Genomic DNA, 15,263 nt, shown 5'->3' on the forward strand with positions numbered 1-15,263 from the left:
TATTGGGCTCTTGATTAAAAGGGTTAAATGAAGGACAGTGTTGTTGTTGGTTTAATCCTTCTGATCCCTTTTCATATGCTATTGGAATATGAGAAATGCCACTTTCAGTCTAGATCATCTAATGAATTGATCTGCAGCGTCGATGAATCAAAGAAAGTCGATTGCGAACGCCACGCCCGCTAAAACAACCGTCTACGGGTTATGAGTTAACTTAATGAGTCATTGAAAGTCGAAGGCCTAAGAATCTTTTGTTATGATGGTGTGTATTCAAAACAATAATCCTCAATAGCATTTAATCGGACTGTCTCATGAAATATCACGCAAAGAACGTTCGTACTTTCGGATGGATGGATGGATGGAGGGAGGGAGGGAGGGAGGGAGGGAGAGAGAGAGAGAGAGAGAGAGAGAGAGAGAGAGAGATAGAGAGATAGATAGATAGATAGATAGATAGATAGATAGATAGATAGATAGATAGATAGATAGATAGATAGATAGATAGATAGATAGATAGATAGATAGATAGATAGATAGATAGATAGATAGATAGATAGATAGATAGATAGATAGATAGATAGATAGCACACAATCTATGATATAATAAATTCTTTTTTGTAGATGAACAATAACACTCTTATGTAGATAAATTATATACTTTTGTCCTGTCAATGAAGCAAGTTGATAATAATTGGTTAAAGACTATAGCTAGTAAATCATACATAATTTAATAATTGTAATGCATATTTGTCCTGTCAATGAAGGTTAACGTTGCATGAGATTATGAGAAACATATATTTTTATGCATAAACACATTTACAAAAACCTATCTTGCACACAATGTCTGTTATAATAGATGAATTGGCGTTGATTCATTATCTTAATGTTGTCTTGTTAGTCTAGGAAAATGTCACAGAAATTTTTATTTTATTTGACTGCCCATCAATTTCTTCAATTTCTCACCAAAGCACAAATAGTGGAGCGATATACGTTTTGCCACACAAACAAGTTTTTTCACCATGTTGAACTTTTCCAAAGACAAAATCGAATAAGGCCCAAAATTAATAAAATGTAAAACCGCTTGAGAAGTTTGTGAATCTGTGGTGCTGTTGACTGCTTGTTTGAATAAAAATAGGCATGTTGATTCGTAAACATTGGATTGTGCTCGTCTTACCATCCTGACAAACAGCGTCAGATAATAACACAATTACCATGAAAACATGGCTGTGTAGCAAGTAAATTTGCTTAGCTGTCTGACATGACATGATCCATCATCAGCCGTTCCTGTGGCGTCATTGTCTGCCGTCCCAAGACAACCTGCGGCCCCAATACACAAGTGCAGGCTGGAGTGACTTCAGTCCCCTCTGTTGGTAGGACTGAAGAGGTCTGAGCAGTCTTGCTATAGTAACAGATAATCACCCCCTTGAGAAAACTCTTTCCAATCCACATCCCCCTGAGCACACTTCAGAATATACCGCCTCTGTTTGTGGAATAAAGACTCGGCCTTATAAGACAGCAGGGGTGGTCATTTCTGAATACACTTTCCTCTCTCCGGTGCCCCTCCAAACTCACTGTTGACCAAAGATGGACAAGGTTGGAAAGTGGAAGGGAGTGTGCTGAAGTGCAGCCAAAATATATGTGAAAAAATACAATGAACTATAATGCTGTGTAATATTGCCTATAGACAATTTTAATGCTGCATTTTCTAATACTAGAATGATTTTTGAAAGTTTCATAAAATGTAATTTGCAACTACAAGAAAAAATAGTTGTCTAAAGATCTACAAAACATTCTCAAAAACAGGTTTAATTGATTAAATACACATAAAAATACAGAATTGGATGAATAATAAAAAAAGTCATGAACAACAATAGCTGGCCTAAATGGGACATGGCTTTGAAGGGTGTCTTTTTTTGGTTGCCTCCCCTTTGTCAAGGTGTGAAAAGCCAGACGGGATGTGGGGGGCCGCATGTATTTAAGCCACGAGCGACTCAGTCAGTCATTCACTCATTCAGCCCGGAGAGCCGCAGTTGCATCACCAGCAGATCAAGCATGGCTTTATTCATCCAGCTTTTCGTTTGTTCCACGTTGATTTCATTCACAGAAGGATTCGACCATGAGAATATGAAGCAGGCTTTCCTTCAAAAACTGGGACTAATGGAACTGCCCAGGATACAGAAGAGGGATTTGGAAAATGTGGTCATCCCAGCTCACATAAAGAATAAATACCTGTCTATGCTGAATCTACATAACAAGAGGAAGAGGAGATCTCTGCCAAGTTTGGCAGGAATTCTTAGAGGCATTCATGGGAGTGCAGGTGGGTGACATGTTTTAAGTGACTTTCATATTTTTACCTATATTTTGAACGTGCCAAATGGGCTCATACTTTTCTATATGCATTTCGAAATTGTTTGTTGGTTTATTTAAAACGTAAGTTTAATTGCTGGCTCGGAATCTCAAGAAATAAAAATAAATAAATGAAGGAAACAGTGACTACATATTTCACAAAATGTAAATCGCACTAATAGTGAACTAACGTATGTTTTGCATTTCACAGATATAACAGGAGAAGTCATGTACTCTGACACAACTCGACAGCGTCTCGTGTTTGACATGATGGACAGATTGCAAGAAAACACTGAGGTTACTATGGCAGAACTGAAACTTTTCCAGACAGTATTGAAGAACCCATCCAAAGCAGAGCGAAGACACCACAGACCCATCAACAACGCCAGAGTCAGTATCTACTGGGTGGAGGTGTTGGGAAACGGCTCTAACAGAACATCACTTGTCGACTCACGGTATGATTATCACATTATGCAAAAAGATAACTGCAATGATTACGCAAGTATCACAACTTCAAATGCATGAACAGAAACTCACGTGACCTTTTTTGCCTTTTTGACAGATTGGTTCCCATCCATGAAACTGGCTGGAAAAGCTTCGATGTGACTCAGGCGATTCATTACTGGTCTAAAGCCAAAAAGAATACACCTTTGCACCTGGAAGTGTGGACTGAGGGAGAGAGGCATGGTAGCTATGCAGCCGAGATGGCCAAAAGAGTGCGCTTCGCCACACAGGACCCAAAAGAAAACACCCTGGAGAAAGACATGGGCTCACCAGAACTTGTGTTCTACACCTTGAACCTGGATGAATATGGGTGAGTTTTGGTTCTAAACACAGACTGATATTTAGCTTTCTTATAAAAGCAGTTGCAATTAAAGTGTGTCGATCGTTTGCTAAAATCTTTAATTTTCATTTCCATAGATCCCAAGGTAACTGCAACTCCAGCCCAAACAGCAGCAAGTGTTGTCGGGAAGAGCACTTCATAAACTTCCGTGAGCTCACGTGGACACAGTACTGGATCATCGAGCCGGCCGGGTACCAGGCGTTCCGCTGCGCGGGAGGATGCAAGCAGCCTCAGCGCGGTTTCTATGGTTACGGGCAGAGGACTTGCGCTGTGTTGGAGAGCGCGCCGCTGCCCATGATGTACCTAGTGAAGAAAGGAGATTACACTGAAATCGAAGTGGCAGAATTTCCTAACATGATTGTTGAGAAATGCGGATGCTCCATGGACAAAAGTCCTCCAGTGTGAGAGTGTTTCGTGGCTTGGTCTCAAAAGAGAGGCGATACAGCTTAAAACTGACTGTAAATATTATGCAATGTCTTATTCAATAGAGACACGTTCACGCGTTGCAAAACCCCACCGAGCACTTGAAAATAAATGTATTTATGAATTATTAGTCTATGTAATGCCTGTTGAGTGGGTCGTGTGTTTTTTGAAAATAAAATAACTAATCACATATACACGAGTCATGTTTTGTGTTTCTTTAAAAAGGCAAAGGTTGCCAAAAAAGGCACATTTAAACATTTAGCAGACGCCATTTACAAAAACGAGGACGACGAAGCGATTTAACCTAAGAAGAAAACGATATGACAACTTTACTAAAGCAAATACTAAAGTGCAATAAAGTATTATTTGTATGTGGGTTTCTAGTGAAACTTTGCATCTTTGCGTTTGTCACGTTACTGCCTTACACGATAGCCCAAAATAATAGCCTAATCAAAACAAACCGAAGCATATTTTAAATTTATAATGAAAGATTTCTAATGAAATATGCCACTAGAAAAAGAGGTAGAAAAGTCACATTAGCTGCCAAACAATATGTAAACATAAAAAATGACAAGAAGCTTCTAAAGCGCCGCAAGTTACGAGCTTTCTTGTTTTTAGTTGTGCTTAAATGTGGAAAATAACTGGTTTGCAAAATCCCCTCATTTTTCATGCATTTTCCTAATAATAAAAATTGGGAAATTCCTAAAATGTCATCGTGCACCGCAGTTTCTGTGTCTTTTTATTTTTTTCCTTTTTTAAATGTTGTATTATGACTTAAAACAATATAAAGATAATAACAGTCAACAACAGAACTAAATCAGATAAAAAATAAACAAAAAATGACTTAAACATATTGATAAATTATGCAGTTTTTGCGTCGCTATGTATTCTGTTTAAAGAACTTACGTCTTGGTACCGGAGAAAATGATTGGCTGGGCTAAGCGCAGGGGGCGGGGCCATCATGTTGTTGTTGTTGCTCTGGGTAACGGTCTCTCCAGCAATGGCGGCTCACTGAAATCATTCGCGATTTCTCTACATCAGATACGTGTGGATTTCCTCAGAGGTTTGCAGCGTCTGAAGTGCGTTTCTTTCACAGAAACATGTCCACTAGCAGCAGTATATGTGAAATAAACAATCCGCTTGAGTTTAGAATGCTTTGGGCCAGCAGAGATTTGTTTGTGATTTAGCGGAGCCACCACGAGAGCAACCACCGATTCAAGATCACTCATTTTGGGATCAACCTAATAGTCAGATGACATGTGTGTTGTTTATTGCCAGTACTTGTGTGCCTTTGAATAGGACACGATAATGCTTTAACGAGTGTTTTGTGTTCGTTTTGAGGTTATGACTAACTGCCCCGTTCACTTATGAGCTCATTTTAGCCCAAATAGGGGTATAAAAGGTGTAAAATACGGATTTGAACCTCTTTAATTCTTGTTTTTGATGGTTTCAGACTCAGGACTAGTATCAGAATGAATTTGTGTTCATCAGAATGCCAGCGGGTGAGGAAAGCTTTATCACGATAACACATGATTTTACATCGTCAGATTTGTATTTAAAATGTCATGTGTTGTCAGGTCAAAGTGATGTGAGGGCTAAGACGAAAGCTCGCTTTGATGAAGTGTTAAAGAGATACACAAATAATCCTGCACAGAAAACCAAATCCAAGCAGACCGTTGACCAGTCTCAGGAAATTATTGTGGTATGTTGAGTTTGTAATAATGTGTCCATAGATCAGATTTTTGCTAATCAGATCATTTGACTTCACTCTTGTGTTTTCTTGCAGCTTCAGACCTTGAAGAAGAACCTAGATTTGAGTAAAGACACAGAGGATGACGAAACCATCCTCCATAACACGTACGATCCGGCTCACGGCAGCCCCAGGTTCACCAAAAACAGACGCAGAGAGAGGGAGGTCTCGGAGAAGACCAACAATATAATCCACCATGACAGCGAGGAAGAGCCCACATCGACGAACGGGAAAAAGAAAAGCAGAAGAAAACTTCCACCACTGAAAACGCCTGTTAGAGATGAAGAGGAAACGGATAAGAGAGCAGAAGTAGACATCAAAACTGAAACGCATGCAGAACGAGACCGAAAAGCTAGAAAAGGGAAGAGTAGAGGAAGAAGTGATGTCACTGCACAGAAAGGAGAGACGGAGACAGGAGATAATTATTTACAGGAGTACCAGCATCAGATCTTGAAGGCAGAGGAGAAAGAAACAGGCACGAAGAAGCTCACAGAGAGACAAGAGGTACCGCCGTTAAACAATGAGCTGGAGAAGAAGAAGAGAAAGAAAAAGTTCAAATCAAACAAACATGAGAGAGATACAAGGTAAAAACAAAACACATTACTACAGTATATGATAATAATCAAAACCAACATATACAAAATCCAGTGTGTTATCTTTCACCTTGTTGAATTGAGTTGGTTTTATTTCTATGCGTGTGGTTAGGTCATGTGTTTATAAGGATAGTGAAAAATAGAATTTTGCCTCTTTTATAATATACAATGGCGGTAATTTATAGCACAAAAAATAGATGTCTTTCAAACACTTCAAAGTCTTTCAAAAATGATAATGCATGACGTGTTTATGACTTCAATAAGGCTGGCGAATGCGATTATATATATGTCCGTGTACTGTGCTATATTTATTTTGTATTTATAAACGCATACATTAATGTACATTTAATAAAAAGGATATGTAATATTTTTTTTCCTTAAATATATGGACTGTGTGTGTGTTTATTAATTCAAAATAATATGCCCAATACATAGCGTTATATTATGTAAACACAAACTTTTATTCTGGATGAGATTAATCTCGATTAACAGCCCTAGATATTGATCTGCTCTGTTTTTGTAGTAAGACTGAGTTGTTGGCGGATAACCAGACAGAAAGCGTGCAGGAAGATGTCGTGGAGAAGTTTGAAGAGGACGCAGTCAAACCTAAAGTGAAAAAGAAAAAGAAACAGAAGGAAGGTACGATGAGTGATCTGAACGTCTGTGTTGTTGTCTATGCATGTTATTCTTTTGTGCATGTTCTTGTAAAAGAACGTTCACGAGGAAACGTGATTAAAATGTCAAACAAAACAATGTCTCCGTGTTCTGTGTAGCTGATCGTTTAAGATGCTTCTGGTTGTTTTTACTCGACACAAGTTTGTTTCTGATTTCAATAAAGACATGAGTTAGACCAGAAACCCATAATGTTAATCCGACAGTTGTACAGTATGGATTGATCGAATATCTGAGATTTGTCCTGTCTGGTTGCAGTGGTTGTCGAAGAGGAACAGACAGAAGACAAGCCGTCGTTTGACATCAGTCTCGTGCTGGGAGTTTATATCCACAGGACAGACAAACTGAAGACAGACCTGCTGGTTTCTCACCCCATGGTCAAAGTTCACGTGGTCGATGAGGTCACTGGACAGTATGTCAAGAAGGAAGACAGGTAAGAACTATTTGGACCAAAAGCCATACGTTTAGTATTCTTGTATTTTGAAAACGGTCCTATTTTGTGCCCAGCAACCGTCACGTTTCATCCTTCTATGAACAAGAGAACGTCGAGCATGTCCTGCCCATCATAACTCAACCCTTCGACTTTAAGAAACACAAAACAACCGTTCCAGAGTGGGACGAGCAGATCATCTTCAACGAACGCTTTGGTTATTTCGTGCAGGATGATGATGAATCTCCTCGAGTGTTGCTGTTTTTTGAGGTTCGTGTGTCGTTTTGATTCATTCTTGGTTTTTGGAAGAAAACAGGCAAAGACATAAAGAGCTTTTGACGTTATTCTCTTTTATAGATTCTGGATTTGATCAGTATGGAGGAAGCCAGAATGAACGTCTCTGCTGACCAACCTGAGCGGGGATTTCGGAAGATCGCCTGGGCTTTTTTGAGGGTATTTGTAGCTCATTCACACTGATTAAATGTAAAGCTTGAAATCTTTAAAATTACAGTTTTCTACTCTCTTGTATTCCGCATTGTCAGTCTTGGTGGTTTGGTCATACATATCCACCGATATCCAAGCTCTTCAAATGTTCTCTACAGCTTGTAGGAACCAACGGAGTTCTGAACGTCAACACTAAACTGCGTCTCCAGCTGTACTGTCCGCCCGCCAGACCAAAGAAACTGCCGCAGACCGTTGATGTGTTCCAGTGGTGGTCGAAGTATCCGAGGAACAAATATTCTTCAACTCTATATGTGACTGTGAAGAGCATCAAACCTCCAGAACACGTGAGTGGACGGCGTGTGAGATTCTGAAGCAGAGAAAGAAACCAGAATCAGTGAGGTTGTGTGTGCTTGGGTTTGTCGGACAGGTGGATCCTGGTGTCCGCTCAATGACGGCTTTACAGCAGGAGAGAGGCCGCACATCGTACAGTGAGCTTCAGACCGAGATCACCAATAAAACCAGCACGCTGCTACAGGAGGCCAAATCAGAAACCACGAAGTGGAGTCGTTTGCCGGGACAGGTTGTGTTTGCTTTAGCTGACGAGTGGAGGGTGTGTGGAGGTAATCCTCGTGTTTGTTCAGGCTGACAACTCATTTTTCTAATCATTTATTTAAACAGGTGTGTCGCATCCCCAATAAACCAATGCACTCGTTCCGGGGGGGTCAGATGGGATGTTTTACTCTACGCTTCTCTCATGATGGACGGGCGCTAGCGACAGCGTGTGCAGATAGAGACGTGTTCCCCATCATCAGTAAGTAACTAGTATCTCGTCCATCACCACCGCTTCACGGTCCAGTTAGTTTTTAAAGACCCCCGGTGTCCTGAAACGTTCAGCCTTGTTTGACGTCATTTCAAAATTAAATGAAACGGAACATATCTGGGCACGTTGAGTAGCTCCGCTCCTTTTACAAATAACCAATAGCCCAATAGCCAAAGCAGCATTCGTGGGCGTGTTAATTGCAGGTGACGCTTCAGCGTTTGTGGGGGAGGGATGCTTCATATTCTAAAGAGCAATTCTTTTCTGTTGTGCCTTTTTCATAACATTTTCATAACATTTATAAGTTGTGATGCTGATAATATGATTGGTAATAAAAATCATTTTTGAGCGTGCTACGTTTTCAGTTTTTGAATCTTGTGTCTTTCTCTAGTATATGAGATTCCATCTGGGAAAGTTTTAGCATCTTTTAATGGCCACCTCAGTGTTGTGTATGATCTCTGCTGGTCCAGAGATGACCGAGGACTGTTAACAGCATCTTCTGATGGAACAGTAAGGTAATCATCTCTTTCAGAACGCTTTGCATAGGTGGATGTTTTGCTCCTTTATTTAATAACATCAGAAATACAGCCGTGGAAAAAATGAAGGGACCATTCCAAATGTTCATGTTATCAGCATTTTTAGATGTATGGTGGTCATTCCAGTTCATTTCCACAAAATCCGGAGAACCTCAGGAGGGAAGTAAAGTCATCCAACAGCAAAATGAAAGACTGACAGCATGAAAACTGCGATGAAAATCCAGGTTATCGCATAAAAAAAGGAAAATTCAGAAGAATGCATGTAGAAATATGACCGTTGTACTGCTTAAAAGTGCATCTGAACTTGTAGTTTTGGTTTTCTGCAAATAGAAACAATATTTTCCTTTGAACTTTGGGAGAAATATTGTTAGTAGTTTTACCCAAACACATACTTATAATAGTGAAAAAGGATTTTCAAATGGTCTCTTATTTCTTTCCGCGGAAGTATATATCTACAATACATTCGTAAAGTGTAACGTTCTCTTCTTTCAGAGTCTGGAACATTGATCGCCTGCAGTCATTCGCACATAAAACTCTTCCTCACCCTTCATTCGTCTACTGCGCCCGCTATCACCCGCAGGCTCAGACTGTAGTGGTAACCGGGGGTTACGACGGACTTCTGAGGATGTGGAACGTGGACGTACAGGACGCGAACGGACAACTTCTGCAGGAGTTTGATGGACACAAGACTTTCATCAACACGCTGTGTTTTGACACTGAAGGCACGTCTTAATCCAGAACGTGAATTTCTGCACTTCACTTTAAAGGTTTGAGGTCATTTCATGTGTTGCTCTTCACACAGGGAGCAGAATGTTCTCGGCGGATAATTCTGGGATCATCATAGTTTGGGGAACAAAGGTTGCGGATGGATCTCGATGTGGCGTGACCAGTCATTGGACTATAGAGAGGGTGAAGAATACTGCTAGCACTGTTCCTAAACAAGCATGATCTGAGCTGTCAAAGGATTTATATCAATTCACTTTGTCTTCAGGAAATTAAAGAGGCGGATTTGCAGGGAATATCTATTAACTCATTAGAGGTGCATCCGAACGGAAGACGACTGTTAATTCATGCCAAAGACAGCGTTTTAAGAGTCATGGATTTGAGAATGTAAGGATCTGCTTTGTTTTTCGTATAATGTGAATCGGTGCATGTATATTTCTGATGTTTAACGTCAACATGAAGCCTGCTTTTTCAAAAACACAACGCCACTCTCATCTCAGAAGATGATGATGGATGATATTTGGTGTGTTGCAGTCTTGCTGTGAAGAAGTACATTGGTGCCACAAACTACAGGGATCGAATCAACAGCACATTTACGCCCTGCGGAACCTTCATCTTCTCAGGAAGTGAAGACGGACATGCTTACGTGTGGAATTCAGAGACAGGTTACAAACCTCTGCTCTACTTCAAAATATAAGTGAAATCAGGGCATTGGTTTAAATTTGGGTTTCTGTTTCTCAGGCGATCAGGTGGCTGTGTACTCTGAGCTCTGCTACTCTTCTGCTCTTCGGGTCGTAGCTTTTCATCCACATGAGAACATGGTGGCGTTCTGCGCATTCGGCCAAAACCAGCCCATCCATCTCTATCTGTACGACAGGAAGGGTGAGTCACCCAAAACTATCGATTCATGTGGTTGTTCTTAAAGCGACAGTTCACCCAAAAATACCACTTCGGTCACCATGTATTCACTCTCACTTTGTGAATCTTTTGTGATTTGTTGGAGAAACGTCTTAGTGGTTTTGTGTTCATACAATGGAAGTCATTGGGGGCCAATGTTGTTTGATTCCAACATTCTTCAAAATACATTTTTGTGGACTGTCCCTTGAACCAAAGCCAGAGTCACTTGATGTCATTGAGGGTTTTGTCTTTGTACGCAGTCGCTCAGATGGAGGTGGAGAGTTTGAGAGGGATGAACCGGACAGAGTTTGCGTACAGTAAGACGGGCTGGAATCCGTCAGAGGGCACAACGTTTCAGAACGCCTCTGCCAACGGAATGGATCGGTTCGCCAGCACAGCACGCGTGTCACTGAAGATGCACCGGGTCAAACAGAAACTGGACTCTGTGCTGGTAAACAAAAGATTGTACATTTTCATATGTTGTCTGATTATTATCAGAACATGTCAATTGTCCATAGCTTTCCTGTAGCTCAGTTGTAAGAGCATGGCGCTAGCTATGCCAAGGCCATGGGTTCGATCACAGGGATTGCACATACTCAGATACAAATGTATGTATAGTATAATGCGATGTAAGTCGCTTTGGATAAAAGCATAAATGCAAATGTCCATTTATTTTCACTTTCTATTTGCTCACAGGAGCCCCATCGCAGTTCCCCTAGTGTGGATATGATGTATGAACAAGGCAAGTGATTTTCAGAATATGATGAATTTGCCATTTTTTAAGTAAAAACAACATTGAACAATGAACAACATTGTAAATGCTGATGCATATTTAAGTAGTAGTGATATAATTATGTTTGATTTGTTTTAAAGGTGGTGTGTCTCACCCGGGAAGGAGTCTAGAAGTAGGTATTTGTGGTTCCTGTCTAAAGCTTCTCATTTCATCACTACATTCTCTATTAGGCCTAAAATCATATGTAAAGACTTTTAATATATTTATTTTAATTAGGTGTTCATTCTCAGACAGATATATCACTCTTTCGCAGTCCAATTCAGTAAAAACTCAATTTAAATTTTTTTATTTTAATTTTAATAATTATGCCTTGTTAAGGCTTGTTTTGTAACTGAAGGTTTACTTAAAGGGATAGTGCACCAAAAATAAGAGCTCACCTTTTATTCACCCTCATGTCATTTCAAACCTGTATAAACGCGTCTGCCAAATGCATGGATGTAAATGTCTCCGTGGTTTGTTGTCTGCTCAGAAACATTCTTCAAAATATCTTCTTTTTTTGTGTTCTGCAGAAGAAAGAAAATCTTACAGCTTTAAAATGACACAATGGTGTGTAAACAATGATTTTTGGGTGAACTGTCCCTTTAAGAAGCACTCAAATTTCAAATAGAAAACATACAGTTACTAACAAACACGCTCTTGTCGTTTGATATCTCAGGGCACTGCATCATATCTTCCTCCTCCATCTCTACTGTCCCCTCATTCCAAACTACAGATGTCCACATCACTGAGTGCTCACCTCATACCACAGGCAACGCTCACTTCACCGAACGGTATGCTCTACTGCTACACGTTATACATTAGATTATATACAGTTGTGGTGAGGAAGGCGGGACGAGAGCCGTGACGCGGGGCCGGTGGCGTGAGTGATAAGTGGAAGCAGCTGTGCGCGCACCGGTCCCGCATCTTATCACGGAGGAGATTGGGAGCTTAAATGGATGTTCGGCAGGACTGTTGACGAGAGAGGACCGGGCCCGGAAATGTGTTTAGTTTATGTATGTTTTATGGCCGACAGTCTACCGTGAGGTGGCTGTCGGCAACTTCCGTGTTTATTGTTTGTTTAATTAAAGTTTTATTATTGTTGAATGTTAAAAAAAAAAAAAAAAAAAAAAAAAAAAAAAAAAAAAAAAAATTGTCCGGTTCCCTGACACGCTGTCACTCGGTCCTCAGCCCAGCCGAGAGGCTCTTCCTCGCGGTGCGATGCGGTAGTGCTGGACGTCGGGGGGACGGCCCGATCCTCCTTCGCCTCCTGGCGGTTGGCGATGGCCCTCAGCGTGAGGGCAGCCAGCAGCGGGTCCCCCGTTTCCTGTTCCTCACCCTCATAGTTGTTGGACACAGGATTCCGGCCCACGGCCAACGGCGACGACCCCTCCGCTCCCTCCTTAAGGCCGCCATCCCACCTCGGCCCAGGAGCACGGCAGCGGGCTCTCCGTCCCAGCCGATTTTTCTTGCTCCAGCACCACCGCCTCGGGCAGCGCGCCGGCGGACGTCCCTTGTCCGCGCTGCCCGAACTCCTCCGCACCACGATGCCTCTCGGCAGCGAGGGCTCTTCGACAGCATGTCCCTCCTTCCTCCCGGGTTTCGGCACCAATGTAATAAAGTTCGTAGAAGGGAAGGAAGGAGGCGGGAACCGGCGAACATTCAAACAATAAAACTTTAATTAAACATAAACAAACAATAAACACGGAAGTGGCCGACAGCCACCTCACGGTAGACTGCCGGCCATAAAACATACATAAACTAAACACATTTCCGGGCCCGGTCCTCTCTCGTCAACAGTCCTGCCGAACATCCATTTAAGCTCCCAATCTCCTCCGTGATAAGATGCGGGACCGGTGCGCGCACAGCTGCTTCCACTTATCACTCACGCCACCGGCCCCGCGTCACGGCTCTCGTCCCGCCTTCCTCACCACAACAGTATACTTCATTATACCATAGTCTGTTTGAAAACTCGATTCTGATTGGCTGAAAGGTGGGCATAAAGACGCTTTAATGCACAGGTAGTTCCAGTCAGATTGAGAACTGTTTGAAATGAACTGATCAAAAACGACACCGTAAACATCAATAACAGCTTCCACTTGGCCAGTGACTATAGTATAAGCGGGATTATCCACAGCTAGATGAGCATTAAAGGATTTGAATGCACTTCGTATCGGATTGTTCTTGGCCTCCATGGCCTGCATTAATGAGCCCGGCGAAGCAGGCGATTACGGTGCATTTTATAACAGCTAAACCCCTTTAACCCATTGCTTTGTGAGGCTTATTGCTTTTATAAAACGGTTATTCCATATGCAAAGGTTTTAATATAAATATTTCATATAAATGTCAGTCAAAGGCTGGTAGCGATTTAGAGGGATTTCTGGTCTATTTGAATCGTTTTAAAACGCAGGCATATAAATGACATTATAGCTTGCAGAAATGATATTTTTATTTGATATGGAAATCCGGACATCCTCTTTTCTCAGGTGGTTATGCCCCTGTTGGGCAGCCCATCAGAAGAGCGCCATCTCTCAAACACCAGAAAGTAAGACATTCTCCTCTATTTGAGAGATATTTTGGAAAATTTAGATATGAATTTTCAGCATTTACAGTTAAATCCTACTTGATTAACTGAGGTTGTGGTTGTAATTTATAGAGTTTTCTGGATAATGAATTCTCTCAACAAGCAGAGACAGACTTTGGACAAATCCAACAGACGGTAAACTTTCTTTGGTTAACTATCACTTTATCTGATTGTGTGTTTGTTCAAATAATAAATGCTAATAATACTAATACATAATCCATGCGTTTCACCTCGCAAAAGAATGGATCTGTATGACAACTCTTTTCCAGGTGGTATCTTTGTACGAGTACAGAGCGAACCGATCTGATGAGCTGTCCTTACGGCGCGGTGACGTCATCCATGTTCTGTATAAAGACAATGACTGCTGGTGGTTCGGACTGCTGGTCAATGGACAAGAGGGATATTTCCCAGCATCCTATGTGGCTGACGAAGGTACGTAGATGACAGAGGAAATCACACAGGATAGTGAGCTGTCGTAAATGCAATGTCTCTCTATGTCTTCTGAAGGGAGTTTTGATGAGGACCTGTCGAGGGCTTTGGAAGCACAACCTTCAGCGTCAAATCATTCTGAAGCAGAAGCACAACGTGCAACTCCAGTCCAAGTAATGTTTCATGAACGACTAATATTCGTGACTTTTAAACACTGAAATGAAACAAGGTCTTTTACGAGCTGATATCTTCACCTGGTTTTCCTCCAGCTGTCTGCAGCCATGAGTGCATCTGGAGAGCTAAAAATCATCTCGGAACTAGACACTGACCCGGAGGCGTCCTCCACCAAGTATGAATAAACAGCCTTATAACGTTTGGTTATTTTTGGCAATGCATTGGTTTCAGACACCTGACCGCCATCTTGAGAACCTAGCACAGCCTATGAGGACTTCAGATCCCAGGCCACAGTTTTGTCATTCTTTCTTCTGTTTAACAAATGTTATGCTTGTGTTTCATGAATGATGTGTCGATCTTATCTACACAGAACAAGAAAGAAGAAGAGGAAGGTGAAGCGTAGTGAAGATCTTCCCCCGGCTCTCTCATCAGACCATGAGATGCCTTCAACATCCTCCAGAAGGTGGAGACCTCTCCCCAAACCAGACAAACCTTGAGGATGAAGTGACTGATTTCAAACTGACTTAACCTCCATCATTGATATCAAGTGTTTCATTGTTTATGTTTGTATTTGTGTTTTTAGCTGGCCTTATATCAGAAAATTTATATTTTGAACATTTCTAACTGATATTTGTAATATGTAGTTTTAAAGCACACGTTTTTTTTTATTGTATTTTTGTGATGTACCAAGTTTATAATTTATTTAAATATCTATTTGTTTGTGTTTTAGATTTATTTTAATCCTGAATGTTACAGGAAGAGCTCAAACAGAAAGGCATTAATAATATAAACATTTTGTACCGGTCACAGAAGGGAATAAACTATTTGCCAAAAAAAT

The 15,263-nt window shown here is 41.1% G+C and overlaps 2 protein-coding genes across 3 annotated transcripts; both read left to right on the forward strand.

Moving 5' to 3' along the window:
• Nucleotides 1–2,005: 2,005 nt before the first annotated feature.
• lft2 (lefty2) lies at nucleotides 2,006–3,796 on the forward strand. Its single transcript, XM_079457850.1, has 4 exons — nucleotides 2,006–2,311; nucleotides 2,552–2,795; nucleotides 2,903–3,154; nucleotides 3,262–3,796. The coding sequence occupies exons 1-4, from the start codon at nucleotides 2,047–2,049 to the stop codon at nucleotides 3,587–3,589; spliced, it is 1,089 nt and encodes a 362-aa protein (XP_079313976.1). The 5' UTR covers nucleotides 2,006–2,046; the 3' UTR covers nucleotides 3,590–3,796.
• A 741-nt stretch (nucleotides 3,797–4,537) lies between these two features.
• ahi1 (Abelson helper integration site 1) lies at nucleotides 4,538–15,256 on the forward strand. Of its 2 annotated transcripts, none has more exons than XM_079458178.1 (27): nucleotides 4,538–4,670; nucleotides 5,061–5,109; nucleotides 5,185–5,309; nucleotides 5,394–5,941; nucleotides 6,474–6,589; nucleotides 6,881–7,055; nucleotides 7,130–7,322; nucleotides 7,410–7,505; nucleotides 7,655–7,840; nucleotides 7,924–8,076; nucleotides 8,175–8,307; nucleotides 8,705–8,828; nucleotides 9,342–9,571; nucleotides 9,652–9,758; nucleotides 9,841–9,959; nucleotides 10,107–10,237; nucleotides 10,314–10,454; nucleotides 10,730–10,920; nucleotides 11,166–11,211; nucleotides 11,343–11,374; nucleotides 11,918–12,032; nucleotides 13,725–13,783; nucleotides 13,895–13,957; nucleotides 14,092–14,254; nucleotides 14,330–14,424; nucleotides 14,521–14,600; nucleotides 14,796–15,256. In XM_079458178.1, exons 2-27 carry the CDS (start codon nucleotides 5,100–5,102, stop codon nucleotides 14,920–14,922), a joined length of 3,558 nt encoding a protein of 1,185 aa, XP_079314304.1. In that variant the 5' UTR covers nucleotides 4,538–4,670; nucleotides 5,061–5,099; the 3' UTR covers nucleotides 14,923–15,256. The 2 variants fall into 2 exon arrangements, with proteins under 2 accessions (XP_079314304.1, XP_079314303.1); XM_079458177.1 differs by having other exon boundaries at nucleotides 4,583–4,686.
• Nucleotides 15,257–15,263: the final 7 nt, after the last annotated feature.

Source organism: Barbatula barbatula (genome assembly GCF_947034865.1).
Source record: "Barbatula barbatula genome assembly, chromosome: 6".
NCBI classification, from domain to species: domain Eukaryota; kingdom Metazoa; phylum Chordata; class Actinopteri; order Cypriniformes; family Nemacheilidae; genus Barbatula; species Barbatula barbatula.